Source organism: Anser cygnoides, chromosome 2, assembly GCF_040182565.1.
Source record: "Anser cygnoides isolate HZ-2024a breed goose chromosome 2, Taihu_goose_T2T_genome, whole genome shotgun sequence".
NCBI lineage: Eukaryota > Metazoa > Chordata > Aves > Anseriformes > Anatidae > Anser > Anser cygnoides.
Window position 1 is genome coordinate 5,769,831 of NC_089874.1, and position 23,477 is coordinate 5,793,307.

At 46.9% G+C, this 23,477-nt stretch overlaps 1 protein-coding gene across 3 annotated transcripts in view; it reads right to left on the bottom strand.

Annotated features, from left to right (window-relative positions):
• Positions 1-7,208: 7,208 nt before the first annotated feature.
• The window catches only part of XIRP1 (xin actin binding repeat containing 1), a 29,920-nt gene continuing 13,651 nt past the window's right edge, over positions 7,209-23,477 (bottom strand). For all 3 annotated transcript variants that reach the window (XM_048062438.2, XM_066991403.1, XM_066991404.1), the window contains 3 exons: positions 19,627-19,784; positions 18,082-18,135; positions 7,209-16,322 (listed from right to left, as the gene is read on the bottom strand). In XM_048062438.2, coding sequence (XP_047918395.2) covers positions 8,622-16,322; positions 18,082-18,135; positions 19,627-19,784 — 7,913 coding nt within the window. In that variant the 3' untranslated portion in view covers positions 7,209-8,621. The remainder of the gene's footprint in view (positions 16,323-18,081; positions 18,136-19,626; positions 19,785-23,477) is intronic.

Genomic DNA, 23,477 nt, shown 5'->3' on the forward strand with positions numbered 1-23,477 from the left:
ACCAGACAGGCAGAAAGCTTGGTCTTCAGCTTTGTATTCAGGGGGATCATACCCCTCAGCTCTGTATTTTGGCTCCATATTTGTGATGTTTCTGGTTTCAAGCTCTCCTGGCACACAGACCGGCTGTGGGTGGTTCATTCTCTCTCCAAAATGATGCTTGCCTCCTGCAGTGGCTGGGGTGGCTGTGGTCTGTTCAAGCTTGTCATCTGTCACTGCAGGCTTTGTGCCACCTTTGTTGGATGTACTCAGTGGTGAGAGAGACCTACAGGCCTCATTTTCCTTCACTGGCAGCTCTGCTGTGGGCAGGTTGCAGCCCTCTTTGGTCCCCAGGTACCTCCAGTTGGTGGGTTTAGTGCTCTGACGTGTCACAGATTTAACAGGCTCCAGGAGCACAGGGGAGGAGGCAGAGACAGACCCTCTCTGCAGCTGGACCCTGCCCTGCTGGAATGCAGCAACTCGCTGGGACACCTTGCCCCCTCTCTTCCCACCAGGTACATCCCCTTCCCCAAATGCCAGCTTCTTCTCACCATCTCGCTCTTCTCCAGGCTTAGGCCAGGAACACGCTTGCTCTCTTTTCTCAGGGTAGGTGACACCAGGTAAGAAGCTTCCCTTCTTCACAGTGGCCTCCACTGCTGTTTTTCCCTTCTGAACCCTGAGCGCCATCCTGCCCCCCTCGTTGCCCGCAGCCTGGCAGGTTTGCAAGCTTAGTGCAGGCTTTTTCCAGGAAAGATTCACATCTCTTCCATCTGCAGCCAACGAGGCTGTTTCTGAAGGTGGCCAGCTGGTTCTGAGCTTGTTCCCAAAGAGGACAGGCCTGCTGTTCAGCTCTCGCCTTTGCTCAGCCAGCTGCAAGCTGCCCTGTGCATTGAAGGATGTGGGTTTCCTTCTTGCTTCACTCTTATTTTTGGCCCTGTTGTACCAGTCCTGGGGCTGTGCCTCTCTGCCCACCACTGCTGCTCGCTGGACCTGATGGTCCCCTAGCTGTTGCTCCAGCCTTTTTGTCTCGCTTCTGTTTTTAGCTCCAGCCATCTGCTTGTAGTGGACTTGGCAGTAAAACACCCCGTGGAGGGCAGCATAGTTTTGCAAGCTGGAAAACACACATTGGCATAGCTGTTAGAGGTTGTGTGGGAGGGGAGGATTAACAGTAGCGCTGACGGACAGGTTTTCAGCAAAATTGTTTTTCAACTGGAAACTGTCAGGGAAAAGAGGGGGTTCTGAAGAATGAAACCTTTCAAAAGCAGTGTCTGCTTGCTGAGGATATATTTGATTTTTCTTTCAGAAACCAAAACACATGGAAAATGAAACATTTCCTTGCAATACCTTTGGGAGCTGTAGACCAGGTTATGTGAGATCCCTTTCTCTGTTATCGGCCAGGCTTCACACCAGGGCTTCATCTCTCCCCTTGTATAGATACCGTGGCCCATATGGGTTAAAATTCAAAGGGCTCCCATGATACAATGACTGCACGATGGGAGAATGTGTCTGCACAGACTGGGGGCCAAGAGACAGCAAGCAGCCCTGCAGAAAAGCTGCCTTGGTGAATCACAAACAGAGAACAAGCCAGCAGCGTGCCCTTGTGACAAGGCAGCCAGCATCCTGGACCTCATTAGTAAGACCTCAGCAAGCAGGTCAAGAGAAATGACTGTTCCTGTCTGTTTGGCACTTGTGGGATCACATATGTAGTGCTCTGTCCAGTTTTGGGCTCCCAGCGCAAGAAAACCATTGGTATAGTGGAAGAAGTCCAGTAAAGAGCCACCAAAGTGGTTTGGGACCTGGGGCGTGTGATTTAAGGACAGGCTGAGAGCTGGGTTAGCTGTCTTATAATGGCAAGGTTAAAGGATTGGATCTCATTGCTGTGTGTGTCTATGTCGTGGGAGGGTCAGAGGAGGTGTAGTAACCAAATGAGAGGCAATAAGAACAAGTTGTAAACATGGGAAATTGTGATTAGATATAGGAAAAGAACATTTTCACTGGTGATCAGGTCTTGAAAGAGTGGCTCTAACCAGGAGGCTGTTGTATCTCTGACCTTGGAACCATGCACACCTCCTGGTCATGGCCCTGAGCAACCTGCCCTCCTTGGACCTGCAGGAGGCTGGGTGGAGGATTCCAGAGCTTTCTTCTAACCCACCCGGCTCTATGAACGTGTGAAGCACCCAGACTACTCCTGCAATTAAAATCCCTATCAGCATTCTCAACTTGAAAATATTTCTCATGTTTGCGTCTCACCCTTGCACCACCTTGCAGATTCACAGGTGTATAGAAGCTTGAAGTGAGCAGTCTTCAGATTAATGACGGAGAGGAAATTTGTATCAAGGAAACTGTCTGCTCTTCCCTGCTACCTTGAGCCCACCCTGCTGGAATTACCACTGGGCTATTCTGATGGAAACTACTTGGACATCCCTTAAAAATAAATGGACCTGGGGTCCTACTACTCACCTCAACTTCTTCCTGCAGACCCTGCAGCAGAAGCACGAGTGGTGCAGACAGACTTTGTCAGTGACCACACGCTCCATGGAGTAGACAGGCTGCAGGCATGAGGCACACACCTCTTTTAACGTGGGCTGAAGAAGAAGGAGAAACTGCAGTTAAATAAGTCTGAATCGTGACCACTTGGAAAAAACATATGCAAGCCTATTTGCTGAAAGCGTTGGCTTTTCTTGATGTTCTTTTTGAGCTTTGTTGTGAATGTTCAGATTTATGGCTGAATTTATTCACTTTTAATCTTGGATAGGTCAGCATTGATGTTCAGTTGGGACAGAAAGACAAGACATTCTTGGATTCCTCATGAGAGAATGATTCATTTGATCAAAAGCAAATGATTCACACAACTGAATCATTTAAAAGTTTTGAGTGAGCTAAGAAACGTTCAGAGACTCAGACTGAAAAACTCTGGATGGGCAGCTCATGAAATCACTGATGGCACATGGCTGCTCACATAAAGCACATAGTCCAAACCCTATAAAGACAGCACGTCTCACTGTTAAAGCTCCAGATACTCCACAAACGTGGTGGTTTACTCCAGTATGTTTACTCTGTGGGCTAAATTTTACACCATGACCTGATTCCTCAAACACCACTTTATATGAAGAGTCCAAGGAATCCCTCTGGAAAGCATTACCAACACCAGCTATATTATCCAAGGAGGGAGAAAGGGAATTAAAAAGTTTGGACATCAGCCTATCTGCAAAAATATCTCCAGTTTGTCTGCATGGTCAGAGGCTGTGGGTAGCAGTGTAAATATCTCTGTGGGCTCCGTGTTGCTGTGGTGCAAAGCAGAAGCTCAGCTTACCTGGTGAGATCTTCTGCAAGTCAAGTCTGGCCAAAGCCCCAGAAGAAATGCATCTGATTCAATGCTAACTGTAACTAGGTCAGTGCTCCAGGTACTGATACCACCTCATACGAGGGGTCTCTGCTTTTTTTGGGGGGTCTGTTTTGCCACAGTTTGATCTGATAGAGTTTGACTGGTGCTCTCTCCCTTTAGCTTTTAGTTCAACATGTGCTGACCCTGGATTTCTGCACTGTCAGCTCAGAGAACAGGCAAATTTAATTTCCTGCTCTTATGCAGTATGGGCTGATGGCCAGATTTTAGACTTGAACAGAGGAAGCATGAAAGATATTTTTGCATCAGAAACATGCAGCATATCTCAAGAGATGAGCTAGCAAGGAAACCAGAGCACTTTCTTTTACTTGCAGCAGACACTCGGGATGTGTGCGTGTCTGGATGCAAATATTTTAATTACTTTTTTTTTTTTCTTCTGAACATACCAGTGCAGTCAAGTCATCTTTGGTTTCCAACACTTTCAAGAAGAAGAATTTAATGTCTTTAGTTTTTCCCTCTGTCTAGTTGGAAGAATCCAAACAAAAGCCCCATCTTCCCTTCAGCCTTCAGTGATCTCAAAATACCTCTGCTTTTCCAGATCCTCTACGATGAGGAGACCATCGTCCTGTCAGCATATACGTATGCCCTGGGTGCCTAAACCAGTATACTCAGTGAAGACCCAGTTAAGGGAATCTATAAGTTGATACATCCACCCCAAAAAAGGCCCATATAGCTGGAGAGAATTAGACAGTTAGGCAAGATGAATTTCACCAACGTGACTGCAGAACTGTGCTGATGCCAAAGGGAGGGCAGGGTGGGCGAAGGTGTAGTTGAAATGTGCTTTTGTGCACATAAGAGCTAGGTCTTCCAAGTGGAAAGTGGTAGCAGGAAACAGATGGGAAGTGATACTGTGTTAGTGGGTCTCTCAAAGAGAAATTAAAGCTCTGCATCTTTGGCATAGATGTTGGCTCACTGGAGGAAACGAGCAGGCTATTTGGCAAAAACCAGGGAGAGGTGATGGGCAGCTGCATGAACGCAGCAACATTCATGGTGATGGAGTGCTGATCCTTGCCACAATAAATTTCAGTCACTGGATTGACTTTACATCCAGCCGTTTTGATGTATTTTGTGGCACAGATCACGGTTACATCTAGGTACTATTGCAGGCATTCCCTTTGACAGTGATGAGCTCTCATGGAGCACAAAGGTGTGTCCTGGCAGAGCAGAGTGTAACTATTGACGTGTTTCTGCCATATAAAAAAAAAAAATGTTTTCCTTTAATCATGACCAAGGAAGGAAGCAGAGCTGTTTAGCAAATAAACAAGATCACTCTGCTCTTAGCTGGGAATAAATACATACACTTCTGGAGTGTGTTCCCAAAGTGGGCTAATCTTTTATAGGGGATGCAGGATGCAATCTTTTATAGGGAGGACACCAGGGAAATTTATTTTAAGTGCTCACTGATGCGTGGCAAATACTCTTGGTCTTCAGAGGTATTTTAACCAGCCCCAGGCATAAGCCTTAGTAATGGTTTGGTAGATGGGGAGGTGATTAGCAGCCATCAAATGGGACTGTGGGCAAGGAAATTATCTTAAGGCTTCTTTGAAAAATGGTGACGGAGTATTGCTGGAAGGCTTTCAGTACACTGCTGATTACTGCCATGCTGAAGGTGGCAGCTGGCTTATATCTTATCATTTGTAGTCTGTTTGCTTGTTTGTTTGTTTGTTTGTTTTCTAGGTGCATTTAAAGCTTTATGGTAGGAAGTATCAGCCTGAAAATGCTTTTGTTATCAGTGGGTGGAGAAGATGGTAAGCACAAAGCTTTCTGACCTAAGATTAAGCATCTTAATGGCGACTAGTGGCTGAAATGGAGTTGGGACAGATCATACTCAACCTGGACACTTCACGTCAAATGTGGCAGATTTCATGGCTACTATTTCACGAGAGCTGGATCTGCAGCTGAATTTCTCCTGTGACCAGCCACGGAGGTATGGCCAAGACAAGGTCATTTGTCCCCTGTCCACTGTTACAAGTAGTTCTTCCAACCAATTTGCTCTTGAAAATATCTGCCTAAAACAAACTGTGTGAGAATGCAGTGACCCACTAGGACAAAGAGTCGTGAACAATATCATGTTGTATCCAAAGATCCCAGAAAACTATGGCAACTCATTTGGTATTTTTAAGTTTGTATGTACTCTGCTGTTTTGGTAGAGACCTCGCAAACTTCAGTTTATCCTTGAGTTTCAAATCTTTGTATTTTATTTTTCTCCATTTCTTTCAGTGCTTTGAGGAGCCATGCATGGTGCTGAAATAATGCAGCATCTGTCTCCTCTTGATATTTTGGATCCTGGCTGATGGAAATACCATGAAAAAAATGCATTTCAAATAATCTTAGCCTCATAAATGGCTCATTGAGATATTTAGAAACACTGTAGAACCAGAAGCACAAACAATAAGATCAGTATTTTTAAGCACTGGCAGTGCAGGATATTTGGGTTTATTTGAGTTCCTGTGGAATCATTTTCATTGCCCAAACAACCTGTTTGCAGCTTACTAAAACTGCTCTGCGACTGTCCTTAAAAAGAGATGAAACAAGCATGTTACTGGTGTCCTGAAACAAACTAAGATTATAAGAAGGTGGTGTTGGAAAAAAAAAACAAAACACAAGGAGGAACTTGGAATTGCCAATTCTCCCATTTCTACAATTGGTCCTACTAAAAGAATTGGGGAGGTTTGAGCAGTTATTTGTTCTGATTCCTTGAAACCTGAGAAATTCAGTTTATGGTGATCTGCTCTTTCACCTCAACCTTTGTTATATTCTTTGGCAGAACAGAAAACAACGTTCTTAATCTTCTTTCAGCATGTGCCACGTTCCAGCATCTGTGGTCCTAGAAGCACACCAAGGAGCTCTGGGTACATGCCTGCTTTTCTATGGGGAAGCAGAACTTCTGCAGCTCAAACCATTTTTTTCTTTGTCCTTCTCAAGAACATTTCCGTGGGCCAAGAAAGCTCAGACAAAACTGCCAGGAACCTGTTATGGTAGGAATGTGTTATCAACCACTGCTATTCAGAGTTTATCACTCTTAGACTCAAACTCTCCGTGAATGATGACAGATCTTGCCCATTTCTTTCAGTCAGCAATGTCAAGGCATCACCAGAGAGGTATTATTTGTTCTTAGCACATTTTCCATGGTTTTAATCTTAGCAGAAATCCTTCAGGGAGGTTGAAGAGGTTATGTATTATGATCTTGCATTTCCTCCAGGGCTAATAACAATTTTAGATTTAATCTACCTATCTAGTCTACAACACCTTGAACAAGGTATTGCATGGTGTGAGATGATATCTGCTATTTAAAAACCTAGCTATGAACTGAGTGATATGAAGTGGTATGCTCTGAAACCGTCCCTTTTTCCCCAGTGTCCTGCTCTTCAGTCATTAGTGTGAGCTCTTTTTCCTCAGAGGAAGAGAAAATCAAGTATTAACCATAATGTCTCACTGAAAGATGGTGTTTTTTTGTTGTTGTTTGTTTGTTTGTTTTGCTTGTTTGTTTTGAATGAGCTTACTGCCCCTTTTTGCAGAAAGGTAAAGTGGTGAACTGAGAGATGGAGTAGATCAACCAGAAAGTCTACACTCAGACCCAGCAGCCAGTAGCTTGAGGCTGGTGGTAGCTAGGAGTCGGCCTCTTCTCACCGGTAACCAGTGATAGGACTAGATGGAATGGCCTCAAGTTGTGCCAGGGGAGGTTCAGGTTGGAAATGAGGAGACATTTCTCCTCAGAAAGAGCAGTCAGGCATTGGGACGGGTTGCCCAGGGAGGTGGTGGCGTCACCGTCCCTGGGGGTGTTCAAGGAAAGGCTGGACATGGGGACATGGTTTAGTGGTGACATTGGTGGTAGGGGGATGGTTGGACCAGATGAGCTTGGAGGGCTTTTCCAACCTTAATGATACTATGATTCCATGATCCCAGCTCCCTGAGAAGCCATCCAGTGGCTCTGTAGGCTCCTCACATTCTCCCATACGTGGAGCAAACTCCTGGCTAGCTTATCTCCTTCCCAAACTGAGGCCAGCCTGTGATGTGAGGCACCAGCACCAAGCAGCGGCTGGTTCATTAATGCTTGCCACAGGGCTAATAGCCCACCCACATCATAAAGATGACATAGACTAAACCACTCGAGTGATTTAGAATGCCCTCAATGTGTGATTCAACCAGTTCATTGAGAGGTGATTTCTAGGTACTTTGAAAGGAAACAAGCACTGAACAAAAGAAATTCAACCAGACCGAAGTATTTTTGGAGGTAATGTTTACCTTCGGAACGCAGCAGTAAAAGTTAAAAAAAAAAAAAAAAAGCCACAAAAAATCTAAAATCATGAGTTGAGAATGTACAAAACAAAGTCATAATAAAAAGAAAATTGCTTTACAAAGTTTCAAAATGAATTTAAACAGTAAACATGTATGAAAGCATGGAAAATCTAAAATAAGTTTTTGTATATATTGAATAATAAATTACAATTCTAAAAATAAAGGAAAGCAATAACAATTCTGTCGCATCTAGAGCATCTTTCTTTGAATCTTTCTTTGGAGGAACAGCACTGATAATAGCTGTAGAGCTTGATGTGACAATTTTCAGTAGCATCAAGTATTTATAGGAAATGAACTCTGTTAAATGCCTCCCCCCCACCCGCGGTAGTGTCAGCAATTTGATTTTTTTTTCCTTTTTTTTTTTTGATTTTATTTGTTAATGCGTAAGAGAAAACCCATCCAACCCACCCATCAATGTCAGTATGTGTACATATACATATATGTGTTTAGGATGCCCTTCTTGGCAATTCTGTACTGAAATTAGATAAAAAAGATAGATATCAAAAAGGTGTTTGTTTGCCAATGACCAGACTGGTTAGTTCTTCATCTGATTCTACCTATCCTTTCTTGTGAACTAGTTCAGAGAAGCCTGATATATCCACCCCCCCCAGCACCCCAAAATAGTATATAGGGGAAAAAGCTGCCCTGAGATGCCCATGGATGGATATTTCCCTTGTGCTTCTAACAGTGTCAGGGCTCTGGGGTGTGGTGCAGCACCGGGTCTGTTGGCTTGTCCAGGCGGGGGCTGTTGTTCCCCTCCAGTGTCAAGACAGTGTCACTTTGTCCTGTCTGTATGCAAACACCAAGACAATGACCCTGAGAAGTCCTTAGGGTGTAGATGAATCCCTGTATATAATGTGGATAAACCAGGAGATATTTTTTTTTTTATTGTGGGCTTTCTTTTTTCTTCTTTACACAGTTCTCTCTTGCTCTTCAGGATCTCCTATTTCTTTGGCTTGGAGTTGCCAAAGGTGACAAAGACCACTCCTGGCTCCTGGAAGCTGCCGTTGGTGTGGAAATCTTCACCTGGGCTCTTCAAGTACCTCCGAAACAGGGGTGAGGCAGATACCTCGTATCGGGGGTGCGAGACCACGTCACACGTGGAGGATGTTTGTGTCTCAGACTGCTTGGTGACTGTGGTGGACGAAGTGATGATTTTGTTGCCAAACTGATCCATTTCCTCGTACTGCTCTGTGACAGTCCGGGTGGCCCCATAGAGTTTGGACCCATCAGGGCCTGTCTGCAGCTCCAAGATGCTTTTCTGCCTCCGTGGGTTCTGTGGGCTGGGGGTGTTCAGGGAGCAATATTCTGGAAAGCCTCCTTTCATCCCACAGTGGCAGCTGCTTTTGGAGGTGTCCGGAGGGCATTTCTCTTTCTCACTGACCTGGTGGTTGGTGTTTCCAAGGGTGTGCTGTTTCACTGAGTTCAGCCCGGCGTTTGTTTGGGTGGGCTCTGGTCTCTTCTCGAAGGGAGACTTGTCATGCCCAGCAGACCCTGGGGATGGATGGTTAAAGGAGCTAAAACCGTCCTGAGCAAAAGCATCCCTCTTTCCTGGAGCGTCAGGACAGTCTGGTGAGGCCATGTCCCGTGGGGAATGTGCTGTCCTGGGTGATTCTGCAGGTTTCCTGGCAGCAGACTCGATGGAGATGTAGGAAGGTGAGGAGGGAGAGCTGACACGAGGATGAACAAGGCGGGGGACCTCTAGCTCTGACTTGGTTACCTCGGTCTTTTCTGCCACCTTTACACCTCCCCCCGAGGCTGCCTCGCCTGTCTCCACCGTGGCTCCATCCTGCCTGGCTTTGCTTGAGACAATACTGATTTTACGGATATTGCTGCTGCTCACAGAGCTCTGGGTGTTCCCCAGAGACTCCTTGAACAGCCCAGAGAGCCCAGCGATGTCCGACTCAGACTTGAGACTAGACACAGAATAAAGAGCTTTCTTGATAGCCTCCTCGATGTCCAGGAGTCGGGCGAGCGTCTGCTCCTTCAGGTGGATAATCTCAGCACTTGCCCTCTCCAGGTCCCCAAAAACCAGCTCTACTGAGGAGACGCTGTCAGCATCGTCCTTTGCCTGTGTCTCAGCCCTATCCTGTTGTTTGACCTGGTTGGTCTTCTGACGAACCACCCAGTCAGGCACCTTCTCAAAGAAGCTCCTCAGAGCTTTCACGTCCACTTTGCTCGTCTCCTCTTCAAACTCCTTCACCCTAGTCAAGATCTCTTGCAGTTCCTCCTGTCTGCGGAGATTTTCAAAGATCTCCATAGCCTCCTTGACATTGCCTTTCATGATCTCCTCTTTGTGTACCGACAGCCTCTTCCGACGTTCATCTTCGGTTTCTTTCTTGGGTTTTTCTCGCATAATGACTGCTGGCTTCTCCTGAGCAGGCGCCTCTGCCTCCCCATCAGGACATTTCTGTTGCCCACTATTTCCCTGTTGTTCCTCCTTGGAGGGGTTCACTGGCTGCTGATGGAAGGACATTGAATGACTCGTTTGTCTCCTCTCACTCACCTGCTGCATGACTCTCTGACTATCCCATGACATGTAAGCATTATACACACTTTCCCTTTCCACCTTGGGCAAGGCATTTTTTGAGATGTCATCTCCTCTCTTTGGAGGAGTGCTGTGGCCCACAGAGGAGGTGCTTGGCTCAGCCTGTCCTGGCATGTTAAGGGTCTGTGCTCTGCCAGGACAGGCTGGATGTGATACTGAACAGAACCTGTCCTCTTGTTGATGCAGCTCTGAATGCCTCTGAACTACCTTGCCCGGGCAGCTCCCTGGAGCTGCTGCTTTCCCATTCAACGTTCCTTGCTCGACTTGAAAGCCAACCACTCCATTTTTCATTGGCTTTGAAGTCTTAGCACTGTCCACTTCTGACTTGCTTTGTCCTCCTTTGCTTGTCTTGTACCTTTCCTCTGCCAGTTGAAGAGGGGTTTTGGCAGTGCGTTTAGGCAGCTTTCTCTCAGGGCTCGTACCCTGAACCATGATGGATTTGTCCATGGATGACTCCAAAGTGCAGCATTTTGCCTGCCCCTCCCCGTGGCCTGATTGTTCACATACTTTCACACAATTTAATTCCAGCTCTGTAGCAGGAGGCTTTGGCTTGCTGACCTCCCTCAGGCCTTGAGGTTTGGGAGGCAGGGGTGGAGGGATGGGTTTGGTTGATCTGCTTGTGCTGTTATTTGTGGAGGCACAATATGCCTCGTTTAAGAGGTGCTCAGGTTTTGGAGGGGGAACAGGTTTTTTCCTAGGTGGGGCAGTAATCTCTGATTTTGGAGAAATCTTGGGCTTCTCTGCAGCATCCTGATCACTGGGCTTGCAGGACAGAGAAGGGAGGGTTGGAAGAGGGGTCTGGATTGGTGCAGAACATCCTAGGACTTCATCTTTGCAGGCTGGTGGTGGAAGGGCACCTTCTCTTGTTGCTTTAGCTGAGGGTGGGCAATGATCTGCTTTCATCACAGCAACTGGAGGAGGAGGAGGAAAGTCATTATCAGCCTGCGACCCTGAAGCCACTACAGCTGTCTGGTTACTAATGACTTGAGTCTCATTTTTCTTTTTACACACAGAATAGGACTGCCCTGCATTTCTGTATATCATAGCGGCTTTAAAATCCCCTTTGGAGACATTAACATTAGACTTTTCCAGCGACTGAAGTGTGGCTTTTAAATTACCTCGGACAACATCCTCCTTTTCTACCAGGCGCTGTTCTGTGGCGGCACTTTGCAGTGCTCTGATAGCTGTCTGTACATCCCCTCTGATAATAACATCTCTTTCTTCTTGCACTGATTGCTCTTTGTAATCAGACTCAACAAAAGGATTTATATAGGTTTTCACGGGCGTGGCAGTATAAAGGCCATCCTTAATGCTAACATCTCTACTAGGCACAACTTGGTTTTCCTGGCTCAATAGTTGTCCTCCCTGTACTTCCTCTGAAGCACTGACCTTTTTGTGTGACGCTATGCTCTTCTGAGACATGCTTGTGTGAGTCTGGGGTGCCTCCTGGACTCTAGTGGTGGTGGTTCTGATGGCAGTGCTGGTGCTCTCCCTCGTGGTAGATGCAGAGTCCTGTTGGCGTACGGTTGACTGAAGGGTCTTTGTCCCCTGCATGCTGGCTGCCTGTTGCCTGCAGGCTGTGTGGACCTCCTCCCTGTTTTTTTGTAGCTTGCTTTGGACGTGGTGTTGAATGTTTTTTGCTTCTGCTGTTGCTAGCCTCAGGCTTTGCATTGCAGCCTGAAGATCGCTCCCAAGGACCTTCTCTTCTGGCTGCATCTGGCTGGCTTGCCCAGTCACCAAACTCTGGTGTTCTCTGGCCACCTCACCCCTCTCAGCTGTCACTTTGGTCTGAGTTGTGCCTTGCATCATAGCTTTGGGTTCCTTCAAATAAGCAGAGGTGGACTCTTCTTTCTCTGCCTTCTTGCTGACATCCGCAACCCTTTGAATTGACTTTGTAGTTACTTTAAGCCCCCCTGACATAATTTCTTCCTTTCCCATCACTGTGGGCAGGCTCTGGGGCTTCCCAAGACATTGCACAGTGGCGCCTGTCACACCTGCTGCATGCACAGCCTCTTTCTGTAACGCACCCTCTTTGCCCACGCTTTCACATACGAACACCTTTTTTGCTCCCTCCATGGCCCCTGACTCTCCCTCTGCAATTACTTTCTCTACTTGTTCTTTGTTTGCTAAGACATGAATCTTAGCCCCCTGCACAAGTGGGACACTTTCAGCTGCCCCCTGCTCTGCCTGGGAAGAGATGAGGGACTGTATCTCTGACTCCTGCTGGAGGTTCTTCAGATAGTCCAGGTCTCCCTTCTCAATGCAGCTTGCAAAAAGCTGGACGTTCCCCTTCTCATTGTCCTCACGCTTAACAGTTGCAGTTGCCTTCTGTTCCTGAGAAGAAGCAAGCAGGTTCCCTATTGTTGACTTCACATCCCCCTTGACAACTTTTTGCTGGACAGAATGGAACAGGAGGGAGTAGAGGGTCATCTTCATTGATCCTGACTTTGTCTCTTGTAAGACCATCCCCTTTTTGATGGAAGCATCTTGACTGAGAAGGCCCTGGAGAGCCTTAGCTACGTTTCCACTCAAGTCCTCTTTGCTTTTAACGGCTTCACTCTGGTCCAGGAGCTGCAGTGAGCTTACTTTGATCTTGCCCTCTCTGTCCTCCTCCACCAGCACGCTCTGGGCTTCCACGTTGGTCCTGTGCAGGAGCTGCAGCATGATCCTTTGCAAATGGCCTCCCACGATCTCTTCTTTCAGGATCTCTGGAGCACCTGGGGTGCTGAGCTGGTACTTCACCATCTTCACACTCTCCATATCATTGGCTTCGATGAGGATCCCGTCATGCTGAATAGCCTGGCAAGTGCAGAGTGTCTCTAAAGTCTCCTTCATAGTCCTTTCTTTCAGTTCTGTTTCCCCACTAGCTTCAGAAGCACTGAATTTATCCAAGGGTGTGCTCTCAAAGAGCCACGTTGTGCTTTTCACATCTGCGCGAGGGATTGCTTCTTGGGCACCAGCACTGGCTGTCACCTCTGTGTCCTTAAGGGTGTCCATGGGCTGGGTTTCAAACAACCAGGTGCAGCGTTTTACGTCCCCTTTCTGGCTGTCCTCTCTCTGCACTGTACTGATAGATGAGCTTCTGTCCGCATCCCCGTGAAGGGAGTCCACAGGCTGGTTTTCAAAAAGCCAGGTAGACGTCCTCACATCACCCCGCTGAACATCACTGACACTGACCATCCTCACATACTTCTTCTGGCCCACTTGCTGGGACTCAAAGAGCTGCTTGTTGGACTGAACATCTCCCTTCTGCACGTCATCTACTGTTCTGGGCACGGAAATCTTTCCTCCAGAGAAGGAGTCAAGAGGCTCTGTTTCAAACCTCCACCGGGCAGCCTGGACATCTCCTTTCTTGATGTCCTCTTGGGTGACAGCCCTAATCACAAACACCTCTTCTTCCTTTTTGATCTGATCCAGAGGCTTAGTTTCAAACAACCATCGCGCACCTTTCACGTCACCTTTCATGATTTCTTCTTTCTGCACTGAGGTGACCTCATGGTATCCCCCCTCCTTGTCTTGGATAGCATATAAGGGCTGGCTTTCAAAGAGCATTGTGCAAGACTTGACATTAGCTTTGCTCATTGTGTCTTTCTGGATCTTCTGGAGCTCTGTCTCATCTACTTTGTCATGGATTTGGTCAAGGGAGTAGGTCTCAAATATGAACCTTTTGCCTCCAACATCTCCCCCCTTGATATCTTTCTCTGGAGGAATTTCCTGGATGCCTTCAGAGCTGTCCTTCAGGGAATCCATGGGGTAATTCTCAAAGAGCCAAGTGAATTTGTGCACAGATCCAGCTTCAATTGTACCATCATCCTTGACAACTGCTGTTGGTTTAATTGTCGTATCCAAGGGCTTAGCCTCAAAGAATTCCTTCACTCTGGACACTTCTCCAGACTGTATCTCCACACGGCTGGAGTACCGCATGGTTTTCTTTTGGTCAGCTTCACCGATGGTACTGCTGCCCAAGGGTTCAGTCTCAAATAGGTGCCGGACAGTCTTGACATCAACTCCCTGGAATTCCTCCTGACTGTATGCTTTACTGACTTTCAAATACTGCTCCTCCTGGCCTTTCAGGGAGTCCAGGGGCTGAGTCTCAAACATCCATGTGTATGACTTCACATCAGCTTGGGACACACAGACATCCTCTTCTTGTTTCTTTTCAGACTTTTCATACAGCGTGTGGATGGGCTGGGTCTCAAAAAGCCACCTACAGGTCTTCACATCCCCTCGCTGGGAGATCTCCCGCTTCACTGAGGGGTGTTCCTCACCTTGCATGGCTTGGTGATGAATGACATCTATGGGCTGAGTTTCAAAGAGCCACTTGGCTGTTCTCACATCACCAGCCACCACCTCCTGTTTTGTGATTCCCCGTATTATATCCACTTTCTTGATGCTTTCATCAAACTGGTCCAGAGGCCTGGTTTCAAACATCCATTTGTAGTTCTTGACATCACCACTGATGACTTGCTCTCTGCTTACAGAGGTGACTTCATGGAAATTGCCAAAGCTGTCCTTGATGGCATACAGAGGTGTAGTCTCAAACAGGATTTGGTTAGCTTTCACATTGCCAGCTGGAATCTTCTCCTCTTCCTTGGTGATGGGCTCAGCATCAGCCTCCTTAATGCTGTCTAAAGGGAGAGTCTCAAACAGTGTCTTGAAGGACTTCACGTCCCCTTTTACCACCTCTTCCGTGCTGGTCTCTGAAATTTCTTCCTCAAATGCCTTAGAGATGCTGCCAAGGGGACAGGTCTCAAAGACATGTTTTCTTTGCTTCACATCTCCCTTCTCCTCTGCTGAAAGCTCTACTTTCTTCAAACGTCCCACCTCAAAATTGTCTTTCAGGGTTTCCATTGGCTGGGTTTCAAATAGCCAGAGCGTAGATTTCACATCACCTCCAATGACTTGTTCTTTAGCTGCAACAGTCTCTGAATCTTCTCCCTTCAGAGAATCAAGAGTCTGGGTCTCAAAGAGTAATCGCTGTTTACTAACATCTGCCCCTGTGACAAAGTCCGTGGAAGCTTTGAAATCCTGTTCTTCAACAGTAATTTCTCTGATGGCATCCAGAGGCTGAGTTTCAAATATCCACCTTGCTCCACTGACATCTGGCCTTCCTATTTCTTCCAATGAAATCCCACGGATTATTTGCACTTTGGAAGTGTCCTTGTTGATGGTATCCAGTGGCTGAGTCTCAAACAGCCAGCGAGCCGTTCTGACTGCATTGCTCTGAATTTCTTCTCGGCAGACAGACTTGATTTCATGGATGTTCCCAGTTTTGTCCCTGATGGCGCAGAGGGGCTCTGTTTGGAAGAGCCTGATAGTCTTCTTGACATCGCCTTTTAGCTCCTGGATTTCTGACTTGAGCTGCAGGATGCTCTTCTCCTCCACTGAGCAGCAGCGTCCTATAGCATCCAAGGACTGGGCTTCAAAGAGTTCTCTGGCACCTTTCACGTCACCTCCCTGGACAGGCTCCTTGAGGACTGCCTCTTGCACTTCAGTTTCATCTGAGTACAGTTTGTTTAACGAGTCTAGAGGCTGGGTTTCAAAGAGCCACCGGGCGGTATGCACATCCCCTCTGGCAAGGTCTGTCTCTGAATCTTTGGCTGGTGTTGACAGACTGTCCCCGTTGATTGACTGGCTTTCAAACCTCAGGGAAGTACTCTTCACATCCCCACCAGGAATGATCTCTTCTTCTGTCAGCTTCTTTGTGGCTTGATGGTCCCCAATAGAGTCAAGTGCCCAGTTCTCAAAGATCCAGCGCATGGACTGAACCTCTCCTGGAAGAACTTTGTCCAGGTTCACAGATCCCTGTGCATTGGGATCTTCGGTATTAAGCATTTCTGCCAGGTCCTCAGTCACAGCTTCTTCCAAGTTCTTCCTGAGTTCAGGATGCATGTGTCTGTAGAGCCTCTTTAGCTCATTCACTTGCCGCTGCTGGTAGAACTTGGAGAAGGCTTGCTTTGGAGGAGGCACAGGGAGTGGGTTGGGATCCTGGCTCCCTGGAGCGATGACCTGGACTGAGCCAAGGGCGGGAGGGGGAGGTAAATCCTCTTCCATTTTCTTGATGGCAACTTGAGATGATTTCTGAGCCTCTGCCATCTTTAGGGAAACAGTTTTAAACATCAGCATGATCTCTTATCCCCCCAGCCCAGAGGCCATTAGTAGTGAAAACAGCAAAAGTAAAAGCCAGCCCAGCAAGGGAAATCCATGCACCTGCTGAGCTCCATACCTTGGGTTCAGTAGCACACAGCACTCCAAAGCATCACACCACTGCACACACTCCAGTCTTGGTGTTAGCTCTGGTTCCACAGCAATGTGCTCTAAAGCAAGGTCTCTAATCCAGGCATGCACGGTAGTTAGTCTACACTCTTCAGATTTCCATCCAGCTACAGTGCAACAGAGAGGCCCAATTTGTACTGTCAGCAAGAGAGATCGACCACAAAGATAATGTAAAGAAGGCTTATCTCTGAGCAGCAAAATAAGAGTGAACTTTTGCCTCCTGCTACCAAGTGTTCAGGGCAGTGTGGGAACCTAAAACGAGTCTGCATTCAATATGGCTCCAGGAAAAAGCCAAGGAGCTATTTGTGAAGAGGTCTCAGGAATAAAATGGTGAGAGGGAACCAAATAAAAGTGTGAAAGTGAGCTGATGAGGACATCCTATTTTGGGGTCGGCAGCTAGCATGATGGGTTTTTGGTAACGCCCCCAGAGCTGCCCATGGCACAGGACTGAGGGCTTGGGAAAGGATGTTTGAGTGATGACTTCTTCTGCTGGACTCACGCGTGTACCCCACAGCATCATTTGTATAAAAATAGATGGATGGTTGCAGAGTTAGAGAGTGAAATAAAACTTTTTTGACTTGGACACTTGGACAGGCATGAGGCTAACTAATGTCCCCTTGCGACTGCTCACATTTAGCCTGTCCTGTAAGAACGAGTAATTCACCTGCTACGGAGCCTGAAGGCAATATATCATTGTTAGATCATGTCACAGCACAGTTGCTTTTAATTCCCATTCTTTTAAGCCTGTCTTTCAAGTGTTATTCTTTGTGAATTCTGGCCCCTTAGCCTGTGAACTAATTCAATTTATGTTTAGACTCACTCAGACTGAATTCAGCTGGATTTCACAGCAACACTGGTACAGCACCGAACAAAAGTTGCAGTCATGATGGGCTGGACTGGTTGTTTAGCCTACCTTTGAGTCTTACTTTCTGCATTTTTCTCCTTAACTTGGGAATTTTCACCACATATCAGCCAAATACTGAACAGAATACCTGTGACCTGCACTGGATTGACATTTATCCAAAGGGAAGGTATTTGAAGCCTATAATCATTATCTAAAAAGGACTATAATCCTGGTGGCTTTCCTTTCAGTAAACAGATCTGCTAATCCTTGGCATGCCTTTAGAGTTACGTCTGTAGAGTTATGCCTGGAATATTATTAGTTGTTGCTCAAAGCACTGGCGCGCGATGTTATTTCACTCTGTTAACACACAGATTGTTCTGGCTAAAAATAAGTATTGAACATTAGTAAAAAGAAAAAACTAAAAACAAACGAACAAGACAAAACAAAACACCAGAATACCAAAATCAGCATATTTTGCAGCAAGCGTCAAATGCAAATTGTTCATATGAACCAACATACTTTGAATGCAATTTTAAAAATAATTTTTATTTTTATTTTTATTTTTTTTTTAATCTGTTCAGAACTTCTAAATGTGGGGAAAGGCAACTGAGCAGCTGATAGCTATATTCAGTATGAAAGCACTCCTTGCTGCCTGGCATGGGTGTATAAATCACACTCCACCGCAGTCCACAAATATGTGGTTAGATAAGGGTGCTTATCTGTAACATTTCTTACCTTGCTTGTTTTCTGTCTGTCAGAAGAGTGAGTGGAGCTGTCCTTCACAGTCCTCTGGAAAAGACACAGGGAGAAATGACATCAAACTGCATAGGCAGACACATATGATATCTGTATATTTGTGTGTCTACTATCGGGAGCTGGAAACCATTACAGGTGAGGGGTTTTTTTTTTTGGTTCGCTGACAGCTCTTATCTCAGGTTGAGCAGAAATATTTTTTTCTGCAAGTTTCAGTGGACAAATGAAACCCAGACACATTTGTTCAGACTCAGGGGAAAAACAAAAAAAACCCACCCAATAACCTGGTTTCTCCAAAGCTCGATTTGGCCAATATTTTTGTTTATAGGTCAATATTTTTAAGACAAAACATATCTACATTTGTCATGGCATTATGAATTGTGAAATTAAAGCTCATTGAAAGATTGTTTTGAAATTATTATAATTATTTTTTTCTCAGACTTTTATTTTTCTTTCCCGACCAGAACACCTTACTGCAATGCAGGTTAATTAGAAAGTTTCAGTTTGTACAGATTCTGATGATGGGACGTTTCTGATAAAGAAACATTTCTCAGCAAGCTGTATGGACTATCACACATTGCTGAGCAGGACACATGGTCCCTGCACAGCCTCAGTCCAACGTGGGAATGGATCATGGGGCAGCCTTTAAGAGTTGTAACTTGCTACACTGCAGTTATAATTCTCCAGTTACAGTCTCCGCTTATTTATTTGCAGCTGGGAGTGCTTTAGTCTGGACTTTTCCAGTCCAGAGCCATGATCCATGCTCAAGAGACTGCATCTCCAGTCAAGGACCCTGCAGATGGTTGAGAGTGGAAGGGACCAAGGATGAGCCTGCAGAAGTCCAGATGTAAAATCACATCCTGTGGTACTCCTGGATGATCAGCAGAGCCAGGCAAGAGGGACATATGTAGCTTAGTGCTTCATAACATGTACAACATGAGCTATCCTATGACACAATGATCGCTTTGGTCTGGATGACTCACTGGATCCTCTGCTGATGCTCCCATTTCCATCTCCCTACACGGGGCAAATTTGGGACCCACCAGATTTGTGTGCTGGAATGGGTATAGCACGGAGGTGTACGCGTTGTTGTGTGGATGTGAGTGTGCAAACATATACATGCAAATATTGGATATCTTATAATGAACAAACTGTATGCATGGGCTAGTGGATGTAGATGTGTGTGTGTGTTTGGGCATGTGCATGTGTGTTTGGGCATGTGCTTGTGTGTTTGTATGTGCTGTATGTGTACATATATGAATGTGTCTGTATGTAAATGCAGCATGTGTATCATATATAGACACAATGCATATCAGCACCTCTTACAGCACGGCATTTTTACATGATATATTTATATGCTATTTATATGCTGTATTTATATGATATAGGCAAACAACAAGGAGGTCTGGTCATTCTTGGAAAAGAAATGCCGTGTTTCTCCAGCATTGTGAAACCAGACGTGTTCTCCCTCACCCTCCCACGGCCCCTGGCTGGGATGGGACATAGCTGGGATGCCACGGTGCTTACCGGCTGTGCGGGGCCGCCGTGAGCAGCAGCAGCAGCTGCCTGGGAGAGGTAGCGAGCCGACAGCTCTTTCACGGAGAGCGAAGAGGACCTCCCTCGTCCTTGTTGGAGTATGCGCCTACTGCTGTCTGATACGTCTAAAAATGACCGTGTCCTCTCATCTGAAACAGAGACCGGAGGGTGTGGTGAGTTATGTTTCCACAGGGATGATGACATGGTGTGAGCAGGACATGTCTCCTACACGAGCACCCATTCCTCCTGGACCCTCAGGTGATTGCTCCTCTCCCCAAATTTAACATTGTGCCCTTTTGTTTTAGGGAGAAAACGTGGGCATTTGCACTGTCCCCATGGCTGGAATGGATGGTGAGACCTGAGAGCAACCCACCAGGCAGTGGCCTGATGCCACCGTCCTGCTGGTGGGGCTGCCTTCCCATGGTATATATCCTACACCCACCTCCGCATCCCTAGACGAGGCTATCACCAAAACAAAACAAGTGTGTGGATGTGAAGGAGCTATGCGTGTTGAACTTAAGTCAGTTCCTACTGTTTTTGCTCTGTGACCACTTCCCCCTGCTGTCAGCATGCCTCACAAGCAGTTATACCCATTTATCTTCATCTCTCCCTTTCAGGAAACCAAGAGATGATGAGACTACAAGACTGGCCCACAGACACAGCTTGGGGTCTGCAGCAGAGCCAGAGGAATGAGCCCTTCTCTTAGCTTAGAGATGTGATGATCTGAGCTGCACCAGCCCCCGTGAGGCCTACTGGGGCCCAGCATGGCATTCCTGAGATATTTGGCATTCCTCCTGCCTTTGTTCAGATGCCTCCCATGGAGGTGGCTCCAGCTGGGGATGTTCCTGTCTAGTTCATGAAGAAACAGCTATTTTGGGAGGAGATGAGCTATCAGCCAGACCAGAGAGGTGTGCAGAGGGATCACTGGCTAGAGCAGGCATGAGTGGCCGGCCCGTACCCAGACCATGCTCCCTCACTCCCACCCATTGCACTCCCTCCCATGATCTCCATCCCCTAAATAGCCTGGGCTTCCACTCCCCCGATGATGGGAGCTGCATCGTGTCATAATGAATGGCTCAAATACAGATGGGTTCACTTTTCCAACAACAGGACAACACCAAATCCCCACTGAAAAACTTCTTTTTGCATCACTCTGCTAAGTGTGAGCAGGATGGCCAGCTCTGCCTCCTATATCCCACCACAGATGTGCAGAGAGCCCTGCACTTGTGTGCTGCTTCTTAGCCCTCTGGGTTAGCCAGGGCTGTCGTTTCTCTGTTACCACTGCAAAAACACGAGAAGGTTCTCTCTTTTTGCAGGCTTGCACTGCTGCATTCGGATTTAGTGCGGTATTTGCAATGCTTTCTGTTTGAACAATGGGCTCGCTCTCCACAAATCCAGCTTTTGCACAGCCAGGAAAGGGCTGATATACTTTTTAATATGTGCACATTGAAAACACTGCCGCAGTTCCAGTGTTCTTTGCCCTCAAATCTCAGTCCCCAAATCATGAGATTTTGTAAATAAAGTTAATGAGTCTTTTCTTTGTTTTCTGGGTTTTGAGGTCAGATTTTCCAGCTTTTCTCTGAAATACCAAAGGAGATTTGCTTTGCTTTTATTTTGAAGTGACAACAGTTAACATTACGTGCTAACAGGATTCCAGGAGCCGGTGCTTCAAATGAAATACCAGTTCCCATGAGACAGACATGTTAGTCCACAGCACCAAGCAGGCATTGAGATAAGAGCAGAGGGACCCCCCTGGGATGGTCAGACATTGGCGGGTGTTTCTTTCATCCTTGGTTCCAGCTGCTTCTGCAGGTGCCCAGGCATTCTGATGCAAAACCAAGGCTGGATCCATGCAGAAGCAGCTGGAAGCAATGCAGACGTAGCTGCCTGGTTCTGCCAGAGATAAGCAGGACATGAGGGGAGGAAACAGAAGAGATTTCCTTAATGCCTCCTTTTTTTCTTCTTTTTTTTTTCTCCTTTTATTTTTTTTTTCTTTTTCCTACGTCACCATATAAATATGGGGCTTCTTCCCCTGATTTTTGCTGTCTGCAGGTTAAACACCAAAACAAAATTAATTATCCGTCCATAGCCAGTGGAGATAGAGGCACAGATCTGGTACATCTTCAGATAGGCTGAGAAGCTGCAAGATATCAGTTTTTTCCCCCTCTGCTCAAGACTTTGACTAGATGACTGGCTTTTCAAGATGATTAATGCCCTGGGAATGGGGAGGAGAGGGTTGAGGCATTGCTGGGACACCCAATTTTAAAGGAGCTGGTGCTGATACATGCTAACACAAACCCCTCTATCTGCTGCAGAGGGCTTCTCCCTTCGCTGGGAGGTTTGAGGCACACCTTTTCCTCTGTGAAAAGGGAAAGTGAAGTAATAGCCAGAGCAGGTACCTGGGATTTCATGGTCGTTCCTTAACGTGGCCATGCCCTGTGAGAATAGCACTGAAGCGTGTGCTGAATTAGCTGCAGCAACCTTTGAAGAGGTCTTTGATAAATCTTGCCAGGGAATCTCTTTTTTTCTCCTACTACTGCTGAATTGCCTACTGGAAAGGCAAGTGGGGTCCAATCCATCTGGAAACCAGAAGCTTTCTTCCTTGCAAGGTAATGAGGTTTGGCAAAACCTCCCAGTAAGAGCAAAAGTGAGAGCTGGGGAAGAGACAACCTTACTAGCTTTAGAGCAGAAAGAAAACCAAGCACAGTTGCTTTCTGGCTGGGAAAATGAACACAAGCCCTCGGTAAGGGCATGGCCACAGTGAAAAAGCTCCTTAAAACTCCCTGTAGGAGGTGGGAGCTCTTCACAGCGAGGCAGAGAGCCTGCTTTGGCTGACACCAGCACTGCAACGCTTAACCACTTGAGTGCTGAGAGCTTAGCAAAAGCATCTCCACGTCCTAGAGCTGGGCTGGTAATGTTTAATGGTCCCCTGCATCCCAGGCTATGGGTGTTTCTGCTGTCCTGAAATTATCTGTACTGGCCCGTGGTGGGGAGATGCTGCACAAAGAACAGCCACCAGCAGGTGAGGCAGCTGGATGAAGCTTTCCAGCAGTGGAAAACAGCCCAGCCTCAGAGCTGCCTCTTCCCTCATCCTTTAGCTCGGATGGCTGAAAGGCCACAGGGTTTCTGCTTTAATGACGGATATAATTAGCTGCTGCCTGCCTTAGACAGGGGCTGCTCGCAGCAGCTGGGCAGGCGGCGGGTGCTGCACTGCTCCATGAGGCTCTGCCCGACGAAACAGGCTGTTGCCACCGTTTGAATTGCTAATTATAGATAAGAGTGGAAGAACGGCACTTCATTCTGCTAACGAGAGAGCCTGGCTGTCACGTGCATGTGGCTAATGGCACCCAAGCGACACCCGGAGCATCTCAAGGGCTTCCCAGCTGAGGATGCTAAAGCAAAGCCAAAGGGTGCTGTGCAGACAGGGTGTGTTATTTATTGTCTGACTTGTGTGGGAGACTGAGAGCATGGAGACCCAGTCTGAGATCTGTGCTGGGCTCTTTTTTTCTGCCTTGCTGGACAAAGGGGCTCTGCTGGCACCCGTGGGCATCCATCACAGAGCTGAAGGACATGTCCCATCTGATGCTGGTTGACTACTCCTGTCTGTGGCCCCAGAGATTTAAACCCCAGTATTTTGACCATTAAAGCATCCCCAGGAGCTAAAAGGGGAGAAAAGAGCACCTGAGAACTCCCACCCACAGTGCTGCTTTCTAAGCGAAGGACATGGGAAATGCTCCTCCCTGCCATGCTTCTTTGCCAAACCCTTCTTTGTGCCAGTGCCTGGCACCAGACAAATTGCACACTGCATGTACCATGGGAAGGATGTCCCTCAGGAGCAACTC